At 37.2% G+C, this 19,053-nt stretch overlaps 1 protein-coding gene across 1 annotated transcript in view; it reads left to right on the top strand.

Moving 5' to 3' along the window:
- Nucleotides 1-19,053, top strand: part of Mrps9 (mitochondrial ribosomal protein S9) — a 60,064-nt gene that overhangs the window by 30,859 nt on the left and 10,152 nt on the right. Inside the window, exon 5 of the mRNA XM_090336294.1 lies at nucleotides 9,161-9,240. Within this exon, the coding sequence (XP_090192420.1) occupies nucleotides 9,161-9,240 (80 nt within the window). The remainder of the gene's footprint in view (nucleotides 1-9,160; nucleotides 9,241-19,053) is intronic.

The following is a 19,053-nucleotide window of genomic DNA, read 5'->3' as shown; positions in this document are numbered from 1 at the left end:
TTGTCTTATATGTGTTGCTTTTGATCAGCCGCTAAATATCTCTCCTAGCATGGCCATCTGTATTCTCTGACTTTTACAATTTTCTTTTTCTTTCTCTTTTTTTTTTTTTTTTTTTTTTTGCCAATCCTAGGGCTTGTACTCATGGCCTGAGCACTATCCTTGGGCTTTCTCAAGGCTAGAGCTCTACCACTTGAGCCACAACACCACTTTGAGCTTTTCTATATATGAAGTACTGAGAAATCGAACCCAGGGCTTCATGTATGCTAGGCAAGCACTCTACCACTAGACCAAATTCCTGATCCCTAGGTTTTTCTTTCTAACCTACACGCTTTAAAATTGCTATGGAATTTAATACTAAATGTTCTAATGCATTTAGAATCCTTTTACCTTATATAGACCAATGGTGATTGTTACTTAGTTTACAGTGTATTAATCAAGCTGGGCCCCAAGACTCATGCCTGTAATCTCAGCTACTCAAAAAGACACTGAGATACAACCATAGTATGAGGCCAGGTAGGCAGAAAATATGAAGACTCCACCTCCAAAATAACCAGCAAAAAGCTGAACTGCAGGCATGGCTTAAGTGGTAGAGCGTCAGCCAAGCAAACCCTAGGGTCTGAGTTTAAACCCCAGTAGTAGGGCTAAAAATTGTGTTAGTTTTAAAAGCCATTTTTTTAAAAAAAATGTTAACTTAGATGAATGAATTCATCAGCTGTGATATGTCCCTGGAAGGATTTTTCTTTTGTATTACCATGACATTAATGGGTCAACATTTTTCGGGATGATTTCCTTAGGGTAGAGAAAAGAATATACCAGAACTTACTAAGAAGTCTTGAGTGCAAAGAATTTCTATATTCCCATCAGTTGTTTTTTTCTTTCAACCACACTAAATTGAACACAACCTTTTTTTTGTTGTTTGTTTTTCTTTTGTTGTGGGTCGTGGGGCTTGAACTTGTTCTGGGTACTGTCCCTGCGCTCTTCAGCTCAAGACTACCACTCTACCCTCAATCTAAGCCCACTTCCCAAGCCCCACTTCCGTTTTCTAGAGGTTAATTGGAGATAAGAGTCTCAGGTTCTTTTGTGCCCAGGTTGGCTTTGAACCTTAATCCTCAGATCTCAGCCTCCTGAGTAGCTAGGATTACAGGCGTGAGCCACCACACTCAGCTTTTTTTCTTTCCTTTCTTTCTTTTTTTTTTGAAAATAACTGCTATTGAGTCTTTCTAGAGCATTCAACTTCATTTTCTTAGATGCAGCAACTACCTTTTCTATTGAGCTTTTATTTCACGAGTGTAGGTGATACTTAATTCATGTCCTGTCCTTATGGAGTAAGTGCATCTCTAATCCTTCCCTTTAGGGGTAAATACAGCTGAGTTAGTACTGGGCAGCATAGGAGTGTGGGAGTATCCAGACAGGCTTAGTGCTCAGACCTTAGGAAGAGTGCAGGGACTTCCATAGAAATGTTGTTTTACAGGAGTGTTTCAGAACTGAGTATCTGTTCTGTTGCTTTACTCCATCCTTAGAAACAACTTTTATGAGCCAGGTACCGGTGGCTCAAGCCTATAATCCTAACTGCCCAAGAGGCTAAGATCTGAGGATCATGGTTTCAAAGCCAGCCTAGGCAGGAAAATCAATGAGACTCGTAATTACTGTCAATCAACTACCAGAAAGCCAGAATTGGAGCTGTTGTTCTAAGTGGTAGATTGCTACTCTTGAATAAAAAAAAAAAATCTCAGAGATAGCATGCGGGCTCTAATAGTACCCCATAACTATCAAAAGAAAGAGGGAAGGAGGGAGGGAGAGAGAGAAGGAGGGAGTTTTATGTTGATTTTTTATTGTAAACACTTTGTCTTGTCATAAACCTGTTCATGTCTTTCCTATTTTCTCAGTCTGTCTTATTCCCTCCATTCTTAGACATGATGATTATAAAATATATCACATCAACCTAATAATAACTTCAGGGAGCTGAATAAAGGCCATTCCCAAAGCCCACCTTGGCTTTTAGAATATAATTATAATAAACACAATGCTTGTAGTGGCATTCCTGTAAATGTCCGTAATATCAGCGCTTTCTTTTTTCTACCGGCTCTTTTGTTTCCCATCTTCTCAACACCCTCACCCCCATCCCTCTCACCTTTGCTCTGTGTATTTCTACTCCTTGTGACTCAGTTGCCCTTCTGAAACTAGTTTTACCATGTTAGATATACTGAGTTGCCAGCATCTGGACTGTAACAACTGACATGTCTGTCTGTGCTCCCACACTGTTCATGTGCTATTTTGAAAATGTTTTTTTGTTTGTTTGGTTGTTTTTTTGCCAGTCCTGGAGACTGAACTCAGGGCCTGAGCACTGTCTTTTTTTTTTTTTCCTCTCTCAGTACTAGTGCTCTACCCCTTGAGCCATACCACTACTTCCAGCTTTTCTATATATGTGGTACTGAGGATTCAAGCCCAGATCTCCATGCATGCTAGGCAAGCACTCTAACCACTTGGCAAAACTCCTGGCCCTGAAAATGGATTCTATTTTTTAATTACTCAGATAAGTTTTGCCATATACCTCCTAATTTTATTACACATGTAAATGTAGGACGGACTGATTTTTGTGTGTTGAAATAGTAATTGAACTTTAGGTTCAATAGATAGACCATGATACTTGTAAGGTTGTTAGCAACTTTATTGAAAGATGGAAGCATCTAGATATGAAAACCCTGCTCTGAAACTGGCAAAAAAAATAATACTTGGGAAAATAAAGCAATAGACCATATTAATGATAGAAACAAGGAGGGGCTCTAATGTGCGACCACATGGAATTCAAAGAGGATGGGGAACCGCTCGATGAGACCAGAATGCTAATTTATCTGGATAAAACCTAGTATCCATTAAGTGAATGTGATGGCCGTGAACCTTTTCGTACCAAACATTTACCATTGAAATGTTATAAAGCAAAAGCCGTTAACTAAGGCTATAAAGAATTTGAATAACACAGCATGATTTTATAGCTACAAATACAAATACAAAGAATACATTTTCTATGGAAATGCCTGTGGAATATTAATAGAATTATGATGAAGTAGGTCATAAAAAAATCTAACAAAATCCAAACAAAAATCTTGTCTGATTTTTCTCACCTAAAATCAATAGAAGCCTTGTAACTGTTGTGTTAAATACAAAGTCAAAATTGAATTTGCAGAGTATTTACAGATCTGTGATAGTGGGAACAGCTCCCATCAAATCCTTTGGGTTATGCCATCGTATGGTGGGTGCACAGACAAATACACATTAGAAATTAGGAAAGACTGACAATATGTGAGCTAAGTACCTGAGTTTTCAGAACTGAATGTTCAAGTCAGAGAAAACTAAATTGACATACATAATGAACAAATTTGAAGAATGAATATGATTATTAATCCAAGTATTTCATTGAAATCAATGAAAATGGGGCAGATTTGCTGAAGGAGAAAGAAAACAACATTAAGTTTTATTTTGTTTTGATAGTGCCAGGGCCTCCTCTATGCTAAATATCTGAGAGATATTCCCAGCCCAATAATAAGAATTTGACATAATATTTAGAAGATACTTGAAATATAAGATAGCTGTGAATAACTTTATTGTATGTAGTTAACTTGAAAACCTTCTCAAGTAATTATAATAATAGCCAATGTTTACTGGAATATAGAAAAGAACAGGCATACTTCTAAATGAGTCGCATATACTGACCCCAAACTTTCACAGCAGTTTTACTAATCACTTACTATTCCTTGCTCTACTTTACAAATGTGAGATGGAAAGCGGAGTTTAACTCACAAAGGATACAAAGCAAGGCATGTAGAAAGGCTAGAGCGCCTTACCTCCAGGTGTGGCTACTGCCTCCATGAGCTCTCACACAGGGTGCTTAGAGAATAATGTAGCTGCCACAGTTGTCTTAATTACGAAAATTCTGTTTGGACAAAAAAAACAGAAAAGCCAAAGATCAGAGGTCTAGGAATGAGACCTGTGCAAGTCTGGACAAGAGTTGTCTAGAAAAGAAGCCTATATAAAATGCTAACCGAAGTATCACAACCATAAAAAAGTAAAATAAAATAAAATGCTAGCCAAATAAATTATTAAAAAAATATATACTAGTTGGCTGGGAGTTTGGCCTAGTGGTAGAGTGCTTACCTAGCATGTACGAATACCCAGCTTCAATTCCTCGGTACCACATACATAGAAAAAAGCCGGAAGTGGTGCTGAGGCTCAAGTGGTAGAGCTCTAGCATTGAGAAAGTCCAAGGACAGTGCTCAGGCCCTGAGCCCAAGCCCAGGAGTAGCAAAATAATAATATATATATATATATATATATATATATATTAGAGAACATGTTTCCCTGGGAATGTAAGAATGGTTTGCCATTAGAAATTATTAATAATGTAATTTTCTCTGTGAGTCCAAGGGAGAGGATTCCAGAGCGAAAATACAAAATCGGTTAATAGGATTGAGCAGTTTTTTGTTGTTGTTTGGTTTTGTTTGGATTGTTCTGTAAAAAATATTTAAACTAGAAATGAAAACCTTTATTAATTTCAGGATGACTATCATGAGAAACAGAATAGAATTGAAATTTTAATTCATCATTAAATTCTGTTATATTCAGGAATAAGAAAGGTTATGTCCATTATTTAGTATTATTGTTTTAGAAGTCTTATGAAGTGTGACTAATTTTTTTTTTAATGTGGGATGAAAGATAGAATTCTAATAGTAGAGTTTCTCCTCCGTAGCAGGCACAAGGCTTGATTCAGTCTCTAGACCTTTCCCTCCACCAAAAAGTGGAAAGTTGGAAAAAACAGTATAGACTAAACAAAGAAACAATAACAACAAAAACCCTGAAAAAATTAGGAAAGTCCTCTGATATTCTGTCAAGTGCTGCTTGCTTGCTACTCCTCCCCACATTAGGGAGACAGAGGCAGGAGGAGCTCAAGTTTATCTGGCTTCATAGAGGGACCCTGTCTCAACTGAATAGCTGAGGTAGCTTAGTATAGTTGCTGTTGTATAGTTGTAGCTTAGTATAGTGCTTGCAGAGCATGTGTGAGGCAGCATGTCCTATCCATAACATGATACAAAGAAAAAAAGAGGAAGAAGTTGGAATAAATTATTGTTCAAGATGTTATGACTGCCCACTGACATTATGAAAAATCATAAAGACTGTTATGAGAATTTTAGTAGAATATGTGGGTATAAGCAATTGTTCTAGAACTTTTTACTGATCCATTTCATAGAAGGGTACCACAGTGTAGTTAAAGGCTGAACTGCTAAGCATGTGGGAAACAGCAAGCATCCTGCTTGTCACTGATATCATAGTGTCCAAAACCACACCCCACCAAATGAGCATGTACCGGACTGCAATGACAATGCAGGCAACAGACCTGTGGTAGTGACAGAAAGTGAATTGCTATCTTCCTCCATCTTTATGAAATTTGCAGAGCCATTTTTTATATGTCCATACGGAGGCATGCTCATGTGTCCCTTTTAGACTATTTAAAGGAATGTTACAAAGTAGATTGTGTTCAAAATATGATAGAGTTAAACCTTAAAAAGTCACTGTATATTATTGAAATTAAATTTAAACTCTAGAACAGAAGTAAATGATGTGGCAGGTACATGAATAGATAAATATACAGCCCTCAATATTTTTTAGTGACATTAGCCCTCTTCCCCCCCCCAAAAAAAAGCAAAGACAAAGATGACAAACTATCTATTGTGAAGGTAAAGCCTTTGATAAAAAGCACATTAGAAAAATTTAAATGTGACAGAGAGGCTCAAAACCTAAAATAAATTTTGCATATATCAATAACAGAAAAATCTTAATAGAAAAATGGACTAAGGAAAAGAATATATTTTAAAAAACTATTAAGCATTTGAAAATATCAGACTAGAAACAGTTTCTTTAAAATAATAACAATGAGGCTGTTTTTTAGCCAGAAAAGAAAATTTTAGTATGTGTCAAAAATTGGAAAGTTTAACTATCATAGAGTTTCTCCATGAAATGTGAGAGCCGTACCATGTATTACGTACACATGGTGCGAGGCATGGCATAGATGGGTTCTATCAGCCCAGGTTTGACTGGGCCGTGGAAACAAGTAAACCCAGTACAGTGTGCATCATGTGTTAGCACTAGGTTCATTTCTGAGAACAGGCCAACAGTGTGGTTTCATGCAGGTAGACCTGTAAGTACACAGAAGGAGCTAAGTCTCTCACCTTGCCTCTAGCCAAGCAATGCTAATTAATATGTAATCCTTATAACATCAGTATATACTTGTATAATTAATATTGTCTATTTTGAAATCTGTTAATAGTTAACTAAATAGGAAAAGGCAGTAAGTAACAAGAGCAACAAAGTAACTATTTGCAATACCAAGAAAGAGTATAAAATAAGAGATTTGTATAGAAAATAAAAGCTGACAACCAGAAGTGAAAGTCTGAATAACTGGAAGACATATTGCATGTTTCTGTAATGGAAGACAGTATTCCAAAATTTCTGCTTTCAAAGTTATAAATTATTAATGGCAGTTTACAAGTTAAGTTTCAGGAAACCATAGGAAACTCTAAAAACAAACAAACAAACAAAAACCTCAAGTAGGGAGTTTGTAGCAGAAAGCTCTGGTAGTTGTGGAACAGAGTAGAATATTAACCATTAGCAGGTGTTTGTGTTAGGTTTTGTGATTTCTAAAGCGTAAGTTCTTCAAATTTTAGTGTCTTACTTAACAAGATACACTTTTCAATTAATGTCACTTGTGATACCTGCCATGGTTTGATGATTTTGTGCATGCGCGCACGTATGTGTATGTATGTGTGTGTGTGTATGTTATACAAGATGGAATCTTTATTTTGGGGGTATTTTAACTAAGGGCTGTACCACTTGAGCCACCCTCTGTATTCACCAGCTCTACTAGATGAAGTGTCTTAAAAATCTGGGATACTTCAGATTCAATATACATATACGTGTGTTCATGTATACATTGCCAAATGTGTAAGTATACATACTCATACGTGTTTGCCCACACTTAATAGTGATTATCTATAACCACGCTATTTGTGTTTTTTGCAACTTTCTGACTGACCAGTACAATGAAAATCCAATTTAGCCAAGCATTGGTTACTCATTCCTGTAACTGTTGCTACCCAGCAGGCTGAAATTTGAAGCTGTGCAGTTGAACTTGGGCAGAAAAGCCCATGAGACTTTTCTCCAGTTAACCGCAAAATGCTGGAAATGAGCTGTGGTTCAAGTAATAGAGCACCAGCCTTGAGACTAAAAGCTTAGTAAAGCTTGAGAACTGACACCCTGAATTTAATTCTCAGTCCTGGTATACATGTGTACACACACACACACACACACACAAGCTGAGTAAACCTTGAGAACTGACACCCTGAATTTAATAATTCTCAGTCCTGGTGTACATGTACACACACACACACACACACACACACACACACACACACACACACACACACACACACACACACACACCAGAAAAGAACCACAACACATACTGAAAAAATACACACACACCAGAAAAGAACCACAACACATACTGAGAAAATATGAATTTAATGAAAATAATGGATATAAACACTGTTTAAAATGATTTAAAATATCTTTAAACCATTGGCAAATAATTTTATCTTTCAATGTAAATGTCTGATAATTATTATTTTTTACTGTTCTCTAGGACATTTTGGTTCTCCATTAAGTATTTTCACATAAAGTAGCTTGTGTCTGTTTAATACTAATTATCCTCAGAGAAAGAGATTATTTGATACAGAAAATATCACAGCAGGGAAATGCTTACTATTAGAAAAGAAACTAGAATGAAGGCTGGACAAAATAATAATACTTAATAATAATAATCATAGTGGACCAAATAATCCATGTCCTCACACACAAATTCCAGATCAATTACCTATCTGAATATGGGAAAAAATGTTTCAAAAGAAAAGAAAATTATTCTGGAGCGCTGAACTCCTTTAAGCATGTGTACTCTGTGGGAACAAAGACTGTTCATAAAGGTATAGAAACAGTAGTTTTCATGTCCTCCATAGGCTCACAGCATACACCAGCAGATATTTACTATGTCTATGGTAATAAAATGGCATGAGAATAGGGCAGTCAACAAAACTGTCCAAAGAAGCTCTATGATGGGATGAGTAATGAACAAGAAGTTGAAAAATTATTGCCATAAAGAGACAGATTTGACATATAAATATGTTACATTATGTTATATAGTATGTATGTTATATACTATATGTTGTATAACAATATAATATACAATATAATTTGAGCATTTTACATGTATGTTACATGCTAGATGTTATATAACATAAAGTATTACATAATAAACTAGGTAATATTGAGCATTTTACATGTTATATTTTTATATATTATATAACAAACATAGTTTACGATTCATGGATGGATCTGGAAGTGTAGTCTTTTCAGGAATCACAACAAATTGTTCTCTGGGAAACAAATTAACAGTAGACAAAGAATGTGGAAATGGAGCTTATCTTGTTCACTGTCTCATTCTGTTTGCTATTATTAGACAAATTATTAGACATGTATTTCACAAAGAATTATAGGTAACTCCTTTCTGCAGCCCCTTCTGTCATAGATATTTTAAACTCTCAACAGCATATTGGCACAGGTTGCAACAAAATGATGTGGCATAGAAAAATAAGTTCTTGTTTTTTAAATTTGTTACAGTGTGTATAGTTTGGATTTTTAGGATATACTGCATTATTAACTACCATGTGTCCTTTTGTAGAACATGGGAATACATTATTTCTGTAACATACTAATTTTTTAAAATTTATTTTATTGTTGGGTAATCCTACTAATTTTTTTGGTTCTTGATAGATAGTTCGATGTATTTTATGTGTTTTTACTTTAAAACAGTTTACAGACATTTCTTATAATAGAATAACTCATTGAATGCTTATGCTATCTTGTCTGAAATAGTAAATATGCTAAATATTTGCATAGTAAGTATGGTACACTAAATATGCATTCTATATACTAGTACTTTTTTATTTTAAAAGTTAAGCCGAATTATAAAGATGTCTAATAATTACAATTAAATACTGCTATTGGCCTATCTATGTATCTTTTTATTTCTTTTTGTCTGGCTTTTTTTTATTAGCAATCCAATGGGGAGAAGATGGCCGCCCATTTCATTTTCTCTTCTATACTGGCAAACAATCATATTATTCATTAATGCATGTAAGTATATTACATTTATGATAAATAGGAATTGTAGCTACAAAATTAATCATGCTGCCCATGTTTTTCACCTTCAGAGCTTAGTATTTTAATACTGGCTGAAAACAAAAAGTCCAAGGTAAGGCAGTGTCTTAATGAAAGACTTTATATATTTTTTATTTGATAAAAGTAAATCTTGCAGACTTTATACCAGAAATTGTTTATCCTTAAAATACTTTCACTTGCAAATTAAAATTTTCTATAGTGCATGTGTATGTTTGGAGGCTAGACAAGAGGAAACCCTGAAAACCCTGTTAGGACCAGAAAGGCATTTAATTTACCTTGAGAACTTTGTGTACTCGGAGTCTTTTATTCATATGAAGCTTTTGCTTTTCACGGGCTAATGCATTGTGACTTCAAACCACACCTGAAAAATGTTTCTATTGCACTTTGACTTCCAACTGCATTTTAGTCTATTGTGGACAATTTTTGTTTTGTTTTGAGAGCTGTGTTTGATAGTGTGCACATTTGGAGAGTTCTCCAAAATTACCGTGAAAAAGAGCTGAGAATGCTACTGCATCCTATTTTATTTTTAGAACACGGTGTCAAGTTCTATTTTAGCCAGTATATGAGTTTTTAAAGGTACAGGAATATTTATGGGGCTTCCCACTTCTGCAGGCAGCTTTCAGTGGTTTGAATCAACGTGCCCGTTTACTCTATTTTTTAGACTTATCTGCTGTTTATTTGTGCTCCACAAACCCAGAGGACAAAATCCCCACTTGTCAGGTACATTTATTTCTTGGGGAAAAAAAAAAGAAACCTTTCTTTTTGCTTTTTGTTGACCTTGGGCAAATGAGCTTCTTGCCCTGGCAGAAATGAAATGAATGATAAATGTAGAGGGTGTCTTTGCTGAGTAATGGAGCTTCGACTCTTGCTTCCACTGAGGCTTTCTCCAGCACAGCCTGAGGCTGCCCAAGGACCCCTGCTGTTCATTTAAATAGGTATGTCAAATCTGCCTCCAAACGCTGCTGGTTTGATCTGTGGTAATATTTGTGAAGGTTCCATATGGACTTGAGCCCCCTGCAGTGCTAAGAAATAATGTACAACGCTTCATGGTGCAGACGCAAATTTTCTCTGAAAAGGGATGCAGTGCAGTGTTTTAGCTGTCGGAGGGGATGATGGAGCTGACGCGCTAGGCCTGTCAACTTGTTACACGGATGGGTTGCACGCAGCGAAGCTGTGGAAAATCTGTGCCTTTTAACTTTTCTACTTAATCACGGTTGTAGCATTGCCTTTAGACTGTATGCTACATTAATTCTCTTCCTGCCTTCTGCCTTTCATCCCAAGTTTCACGGAAAAAAGTAAAGCATGCAGGTCTTGCAGAGGAGCCTTATCAAACAGCTGTCATCTGACAAGCCATTTGCATTTGTTTTGGCGGAATCTGAGCAACCCAAGGGGGAGAGACTGTGTTGCATTCCATCGTAATGAAGAAATTACACATTGTAGAAGAGCCCCCACTTTATTTTTAGTTTTTTTGTAGTTTCCCAAGGTTTTCCTCTAGAAACTAAGGTTTCTCAGTAGATAGAATTTAACCTACTCTAAATGCCACATTATATATCACACTAATAATCGCTTTTTGTTTGGGGGTAATACAGGTTCTGATACATACTCCAGAGTTCCTAAATGTCTGCCAGTCACTTTAGCATCAAGATGGCAGATGTCATTAATTACCAGTGTGGCCACACCCATTTCATCTCCTAAATCACACAAATCCACTACTTTCTGGCATGGGAACTTTGGAATAGCAACTAAATGTTCTCATTTGAACTCAGCACTAACCGGGCTGAAGTCAGGGGCAGCCCTGCACATAAAAATCCCCTTGTGATGCCTGAAGGTCCAGGTGCTTTCTGTCCTTTGTTCTCTCTCTCACAGTGGGAGGCAGAGGTGGTAGGGATGCCCCCTGTCTCTCCTCATCCAGAATGATCACTTTGCTCTCCTCCCCAGAGCACAAGAAGTAGTCTCTGAAGACTGACAGGCTTGAAGATGAATTTTTGTTGCTATTTGTCATAATTTTCTTTCTTTGTGGCAGGGGAGAGGGCACCAAGCCAAACTGCTTCTCCCCTCTTTTTGACCAGCTATAATTCTGTGGGACATGGCAGTCTCTGGCTAAGCTTTTTGACAAGGAAACAGATTTCAAGCCCATCCCATATGCAGCTGTGTGAGGAGACCAATTCTAAGGCCAGTTAACCTGCCTTATCTTCTGTAATCATAAACGGGTCTTGAGAGTATTTAGTGACTGTGTATATTAAGTCTACATATTACTTTATAGCAACTGACTATCCGTTTTGTAGAAAAGTGAGATTTTTGAGGAAAGATGGCAAAGGGAATAAACAGGCAGTTTATTGTCTCTGCCCAGAAATGCAGCCTGATAGGAAGTGTGAAATGAAGGAAATGTTGCCAGCCCTTGAGAATTTCACATTGACTGTATCATACTCTAGAGACTATGACACAGAGTATGGGACCCTCATTTGCTTGTAGACATAGTAGTCCACTTGTCTTCAGGGTCCTGGGAAAGTAGGTAAAATTCCCATTCACTATATAAAACAAAGTATACATGTATAGTGAAAAAAGTATAAAATAATACAAACATAATTTCTGAAAGTAATTTGAAGAAATAAGGAACTTCTTAAGTTTCTCAGAGGAGCGCTATAAAGGAGATGCGTGCTTCGTGGCACTGGCTGGCCTTGCTTGTTTTTACTCAAAACAGACAGTTTTCCCTTCCCTTAATAGTCCTTTAACCAGTAGAACTGGAATGCTCTTTAGACAAGAGGTAGGGCTTCAGTTTAGCAGAAGGAAAAAAAGAAACAAACAAAAGAGGTCTCTTGAAACAGCTGAGTGAAAGCATGAGGAAAGGGAAGAAGACATAAATGTCAACAAAAAATGCTGGCTTAGACTCAGTGGCAGTCTTGACCTAGTATATGTAAGGCCCCTGGGTTTGATTTCCAGCACTTTAGAGAAAATAGAGAAAGAGGAAGAGGAAGAGCCAGGGAGAGGGAGAAAGAGAGAAAGGGAGAGGAAATGCTACGCGGGACTATGCAGCCTAGTAATCAAGTTTTGTTTGAGTAGTCTAGATTTCGACTAGAAAGAAGGCCCCGTATGCAAGTTAAGGGTAAGCACAGTGCTAGGGCCTTTGTACCTATTCAGAGTGACCAAAAGGTGGGAAAGGAAATAAGAGTCTATAATCATGACCGAGACATTTGCAACCTTACTTGGCACTATTCAGCTTGTGCAGCTAATTTTAAGAAAAGTAACAGCTTAGGTTTACAGATTTTACTAGTATATATGTTTTTGAAAAATTAAATAAAATTCAGTAAAGATTAGTTGAAAATTATGTCCACTATTCATTGTTGTAACAGAATGCCTGAGATAATGTACTTTAAAAAAATAAAATAGCTTATTTTGGCTCACAGTTTTGGGGAGATAACATACAGACACCATATTTCTGCTTTCCTTTTTTGGTGGTTCTGGGTTTGACTACAGACCTTGTACTTGCTAAGCCCATCTCCAGCAGCTCACAGCTTTGGAAGTTTCAGTCTACAGGCAGTTGGCCCTGTTGCTTTGGGGCTTCTTGCACGGATAATACATGGTAGAGAAAACTTTCTTGTATCTTTGTGGGGAAGTGAAGAAAAGACCAGTGTCCTAGACTCCCCTTCAAGGGTCTGATCCGAATGTCTAGAAGACCCGAGGAGGCCCCACCTCATAAACCTCTACCACCTCAAAAGTGCACCTGCCTGCCAAACCAGGGCTTTGGAGGCCCAAAGCCTAGCAAAAACTCACAGAAAGCTCATGGGAGGTGATTAGTGACTATTTTGTGGGACCCCTTTTGTCAGATATAATTTATTAAGTCAAGGAATGTCTGTAATGCAACTTTTCCCAGTGGAACATTGGTTATAAAATATTTTTAAGGGGGTCTGAAGTAAAGTCAATTTAGAAACATTGTATCTGGATGAAGAACTCAGGATGTAAACCTTGTGAAAGCTGTAAGGAAACTTGTTACCTTAACAACTGGTGCTCCAGGGAAGATGGACCTCAGAGCCCTTTGTGCTCAGAGCACTTTTTAATATCCGCCCCCCACCTTCCACCCAAACCCATGCTGGAAAATGTCTTCACAAAATTCTGAAAACTATGTAGTGCTCATAAGAATTACTCTAATACACACACACACACACACACACACACACACACACACACACACACACACACACACACACACACACACACGTATATGTGGTGGGTCATGGGGCTTGAACTGGGCCTGGGCACTGTCCCTGAGCTCTTCAGCTCAAGGCTACCACCCTACCCTTGAGCCAAGCCCCACTTCCCATTTTCTTTTGTTTGTTTGTTTGTTTTTGTTTATTTTTAAATATTTTTATTATGATTAATAGAAGGGTTACATTATATTCACTGGATAGAAGGTGCATAACTTCACAAACTTTGTGATACCCTTTCTCATGACATGGTCCCTATTCCCCCCCCCCTGCTTATCTTAATTTGCTCCATTCCTTACCCAATTTCAAATAACCAATTAGCACATATAAAATATATCAGATAACAAGGTGAAAAATTGTAACAATATGAGATACCCAAAGGATGGCCAAAGAGATGACAGATAACATAGTAACATAGTACATTAAGGACAACAGTCACTCATTATATGGCTTTTGTTTCCTTATCCTGGAGGTCCTTACATTTAGTGTCGTACTATTTGGCCTAATGTCTCTAGATTTTGTTCTATTGTAAATCTCTGCTAGGAGAGCCCAAGCTTCCTACTGATTATGACAAATGAGGGAGACTGTTGGGCCTGTGTTCCTTTGAGTCTGGCTTACTTCACTTAATATGATTTTTTCTAAGTCTTTGCATTTCCTTACAAATGGGGCGATGTCATTCTTTCTGACAGCAACATAGAATTGCATTGTGTACAAATACCATATCTTGTTGATCCACTCATCAGCTGAGGGACATCTGGGTTGCTTCCATGTCTTTGCTATGGTGAATAGTGCTGCAATGAACATCATTATGCTAGTGGATTTAGTATGCCCTTGTTTCTGGATGGTTGGGTAAATGCCAAGTAGTGAAATTGCTGGGTCATAGGGGAGCTCTATGTTTAGTCTTTTGAGGAACTGCCGTACTGCTTTCCATAGTGGTTGAATGAGTTTGCACTCCCACCAACAGTGTAGTAGTGATCCCTCCTGGCCACATCCCCTCCAGCATCTGTTGTTATTAGATTTCTTGATCCTGGCCATCCTGACTGGAGTGAGGTGGAATCTTAGAGTTGTTTTGATTTGCATTTCTTTTATGACCAGAGATGTTGAGCATTTCTTCATGTGTCTATAGGCCATTTTTGCTTCTTCTTCAGAGAAGACTCTTTAAGTCTTTGGCCCATCTTTTAATGGGATGGTTGTTACTTTGGAGATTAGTTTTGGAGTGATTGAATTTTTTGAGCTGTTGATATATTTTAGATATGAGGTAGATATGGTTAGTGAAGACCTCCCATTCTGTAGGCTTCCTAATTAATTTACTAGTTATGTCCTTTGCCATACAGAAGCTCTGCAATTTAATGCAGTCCCACTTATCTAGCCTTTCTCTGATTTGTTGTGATTCTTGGTCCTTATTAAGAAAGTTTCGACCTGTGCCAAGGAGGCCTAGTGTATCTCCTATTCCTTCTTGTAAAGTTTTCAGTGTATCGGCTTTTACCTCCAGGTCTTTGATCCATCTGGAGTTAATTCTGGTGCAGGGTGACAAAGAAGGATCCAACTTTAGTTTTCTGCAGGTGCTTAACCAGTTCTGCCAGCACCCTTGTTGAAGAGGCTGTCTTTCTTCCATTCTATTTTTTTGGCTCCCTTGTCAAAGATGAGGTGGCCATAGGTCTCCCACTTCCTATTTTCTAGAGGTTAATTGGAGATAAGAGTCTCAGGTCCTTTGGTGCCCAGGCTGACTTTGAACCTTGATCCTCTCAGATCTCAGCCTCCTGAGTAGTAAGAATGACAGATGTGAGCCACCATGCCCGGCTGCTCTAATCTATTTTCTTAAAATACAGGTGATAAAGTTTCTCCAGTTTTCAGCCTAGTATAACGCCAACACAATAAGCAGGGAAGACATTTTGCATAAGCCATGTCTAACATGCAGTTCTGAAAACTGTACTGAAAATTTGGCATTATATAGCAACTTCACTTGAATCTTAGAAATAAATTTGCAAAAAAATAATGGGATACATTAAAAATACCTTATATTCATTTCCTTTTTTAAAGTAGGTGTGCAGAGGGGTTTAAACTCCACAAATCAGTTTATAAGAACAGTGTACCTTGACCAGTGTCATACCTTTCATCATTCTCCCTCATCTCAAGCCATTAAGGAAAATTATACTAAACAAATATATAAAGTGAAGGACTCAGTAGTTCATCATGGACAAACTATTGTGCCATGTTGAAAAGAAATTCAAAATGTGAAAGAAGTATTTCTATTCATCCTTACTTGGAAGCAGAGCCCACTCACTATGGCTGCAAAAGAAGTTCCTGGCTTGTTCAGAGGTTGCCGCATTTGTTTTAGATGATTTGAATATCCTGAGTTCCCAAAGCCTGAGATCCTCAGTGCCAGAAATGACAGGCTCGGGATGGTGGAGTCTTCCCATGGAGTATTAGGAAAGTCTTGTTTGGCTTAGGTGTCTCTGGATCCTCTTTGTGACCTTGCAGCAAGTATTTAACTCTCTTAGATGTAGTGCTATTATCTTTAAAACTGGAATGAACTAGTGACCCTTCTCACACCGAGCTATTATAAAATAACTGTTTTACAACTGTGTAAAGTGCCTATTTTTTAAAAGCTATAAACGGGTGGTAAAGGATATCTGCCTGCTGTTTTAGGACTTCTTGGCAGCTGGAGTTAATTCAGTAATTAATTCAGTAGGAGAAATAGCTGTTCTTGAGATATATTTAATGTACATTTCCTGTACGTATGAATCACCACCACTGTGTATTTTGTATGCTCCAAAGGTAACAACTAGAAAAATTAGTTTTCAAAAATACAAGTTCAACTTGTTGGCCTCTATGTTGATTTTAATCAGAATACCTTTTTTTTTTTTGGTAATGGTGTTATTATTATGTGATTTTAATCTGAGAAATAAAAGTCTACAGTATCTGGTTGAGTTCCTGGCATTTTGATGTGACTTCCTGTGACTTCCCAGAGGGCTTTCATATGGCCTGTATCAGAGACTCTTCTTTTTGTGTGGAATAGTATTACGCCCTAGATGTGTATACTCTACAGTATTCACACAGGAACAATGGGCAAACAATAGAGAATGGCACTTGAAAGTTGAGGTACTCTGAATTATAGCTATGTTTATTTCATTTAATTTTGTTTATCACACTGACCAAAAGATCAAGATTGTTGAAGTTATTTAAGAAATTAATTTTTTTTGCTTTCTTAACAAATTACGTGTCTCCTGTTGTATCTAAGATGATAATTAGGCTTTCATATGGCCTGTATCAGAGACTCTTCTTTTTGTGTGGAATAGTATTACGCCCTAGATGTGTATACTCTACAGTATTCACACAGGAACAATGGGCAAACAATAGAGAATGGCACTTGAAAGTTGAGGTACTCTGAATTATAGCTATGTTTATTTCATTTAATTTTGTTTATCACACTGACCAAAAGATCAAGATTGTTGAAGTTATTTAAGAAATTAATTTTTTTTGCTTTCTTAACAAATTACGTGTCTCCTGTTGTATCTAAGATGATAATTACCATTAGTTTGTTAGTATTTACTTTGCATGCCAAAAACAGTTGACTTTTTTCTACACCACCCCATCCTCTTGAAGTGTTGCTTGTTTACCCAGGAAAGATTGGAATTTCCACACAATTAATAGAACCAAAACAAATTCTAGAAGGATACTAAAAATCATACTGGGAAAGATTTTTAACGTTTCTTTTCTGTAACCTGAGCATCTGGTATTTTCAAATTAGACACCTTCTAAATTTGACTCATACATTATGGAAATCTGATGACATGAGGGGTGGATAGGCTTGCTTTGATTTTATGAAATATTAATCGTAGCTGTGATTAATGATTCAGCATTTCACATCTGGGTTATTCCTGTCATATTCGAAAATTACACTATTAAGTACAGTACATAAACTAAGTGTAGGTGGGGGTCATTCTAATTCTCTAGTGTCCCTTAAAAATTAAGTGGAAATTTAACAATATACCAGCAGCTACCAGTGAGAATCTATGATGTTGACAATTCCTGACATATTTTATATCCTCATGGATTTTTTTAATGTAAATTAGAGCCATCTCTTCAGGGAGGTAAAGCTGTAGATGGACTTTTCAGAGAATGTTAGCTCTAAGTAACTCAGGTGGACCCTCAAGAGTGGTTTTATTATAGAGAAGAGAATGCAGAAATAGAAATGGTTCACAAATACAATTGTTTAGATTACTTGATTCTTGAAAGCCCAGCATTGCCCCTGCTAGCATTCTTGACATCACTGTAGGTCAAGCCCAGTGTGTGCTAAGCACTATTATGTATGTTTTCTTATTTAAAGAAATATATGGACCTGGCAGTGTGCCTCAGTAGTAGAAGCGTGCTTAGCATGCATGAGACTCTGAGTTTAATCCCCAGCATCCCTCTTTCCAAGAATGAGGAGCATTTGAAGTGTTGTCATGAACTTTATGCAGTTTGTCAGATTGTAACCAGTTGTACACAAACATTGCCTTAAATAAGTAGAATTTACCATGTGGAAAATTCCATTTGTACTTTTCATGAGTTGTTTCCTTTTACATTTTTGTGACTATTTTACTTACATTTGGTATAAATTACTGTGGCTGTAAACAGAACACTAAAAGGAACTGAGATTGTGAAAATTTATTTTAAGAAAAATACAGGCTTAAAGCAAATACTGCTCAAAAGTCACTGGAAAGTGATTGTCAATTTAACAACCAGAACTTTGACTCGAAACTTGCTTATGAGGATTGCTGATTATTGCCATTTTAGTTGCTTTGCTTACTCCACAAATTTTAAGCACTTTCAAACAGAGGAGGGAGGCAGAATATCACTTGTCATTGGCCTTCTTATAATTTCATGTGTGACTTTTGCACTCTCCAGATCTCCGGCCTGAGGAGCAGGCAGCTACTGGGCTTGCTACCTTGTGTGGTGTGTCTCTTAACCAGGGCATACACCTCACCCCAGTGTAGCCCCCTCATGGGGCCAGCCTGCCAGTATGCAGTTAGCATGCTTACAAGTGAGGGAAGGTTCAGGAACTGCATTCTAGAAGCAGGAGCATAGAGAACATTTTGTTAGGGGCTGGGGAATTGTAGCTCAGAAGCAGGGGCCTATTGAGCATGTGTGATGCAGACCCCTGGTCTGATCCTAGCACCATTCCCCCACATACACAGGTTAGTTAAACACTTGCTCACCACCATCAAAAAGACTTTTTGATTCTTGGGACAAATTGTAAACTTAGGTATTATTTATATAAAATTAAATATTAGAGAAGTGGTTCCACTATAACATATAAATTTAGGTGTAGTAATCTGAGTTTAAATTGCCCATGGTATATAAATTCTGATTTTAAGAAAATAGTTTCTGGAATTTTGATTGCTTTAGCCATCCTCACTGACATGGAGTTGTAAAATTTTTATAGTTATTGTTAAGTCATCAGTTAAAGTGTGCTGAAATTACCATCCTTTAGTTTGGTGAGAAAGAGTTCTATTAAAAAGCATTTTCTTTTAATTTAAAACTAATTTAAGGAAGCCACATTGAAACAAGGAGAACTCACAGG

Source organism: Megascapheus bottae, chromosome 7 (assembly GCF_031878675.1).
Source record: "Megascapheus bottae isolate mThoBot1 chromosome 7, mThoBot2.hap1, whole genome shotgun sequence".
NCBI classification, from domain to species: domain Eukaryota; kingdom Metazoa; phylum Chordata; class Mammalia; order Rodentia; family Geomyidae; genus Megascapheus; species Megascapheus bottae.
This window is presented reverse-complemented; position numbering and strand designations above follow the sequence as displayed.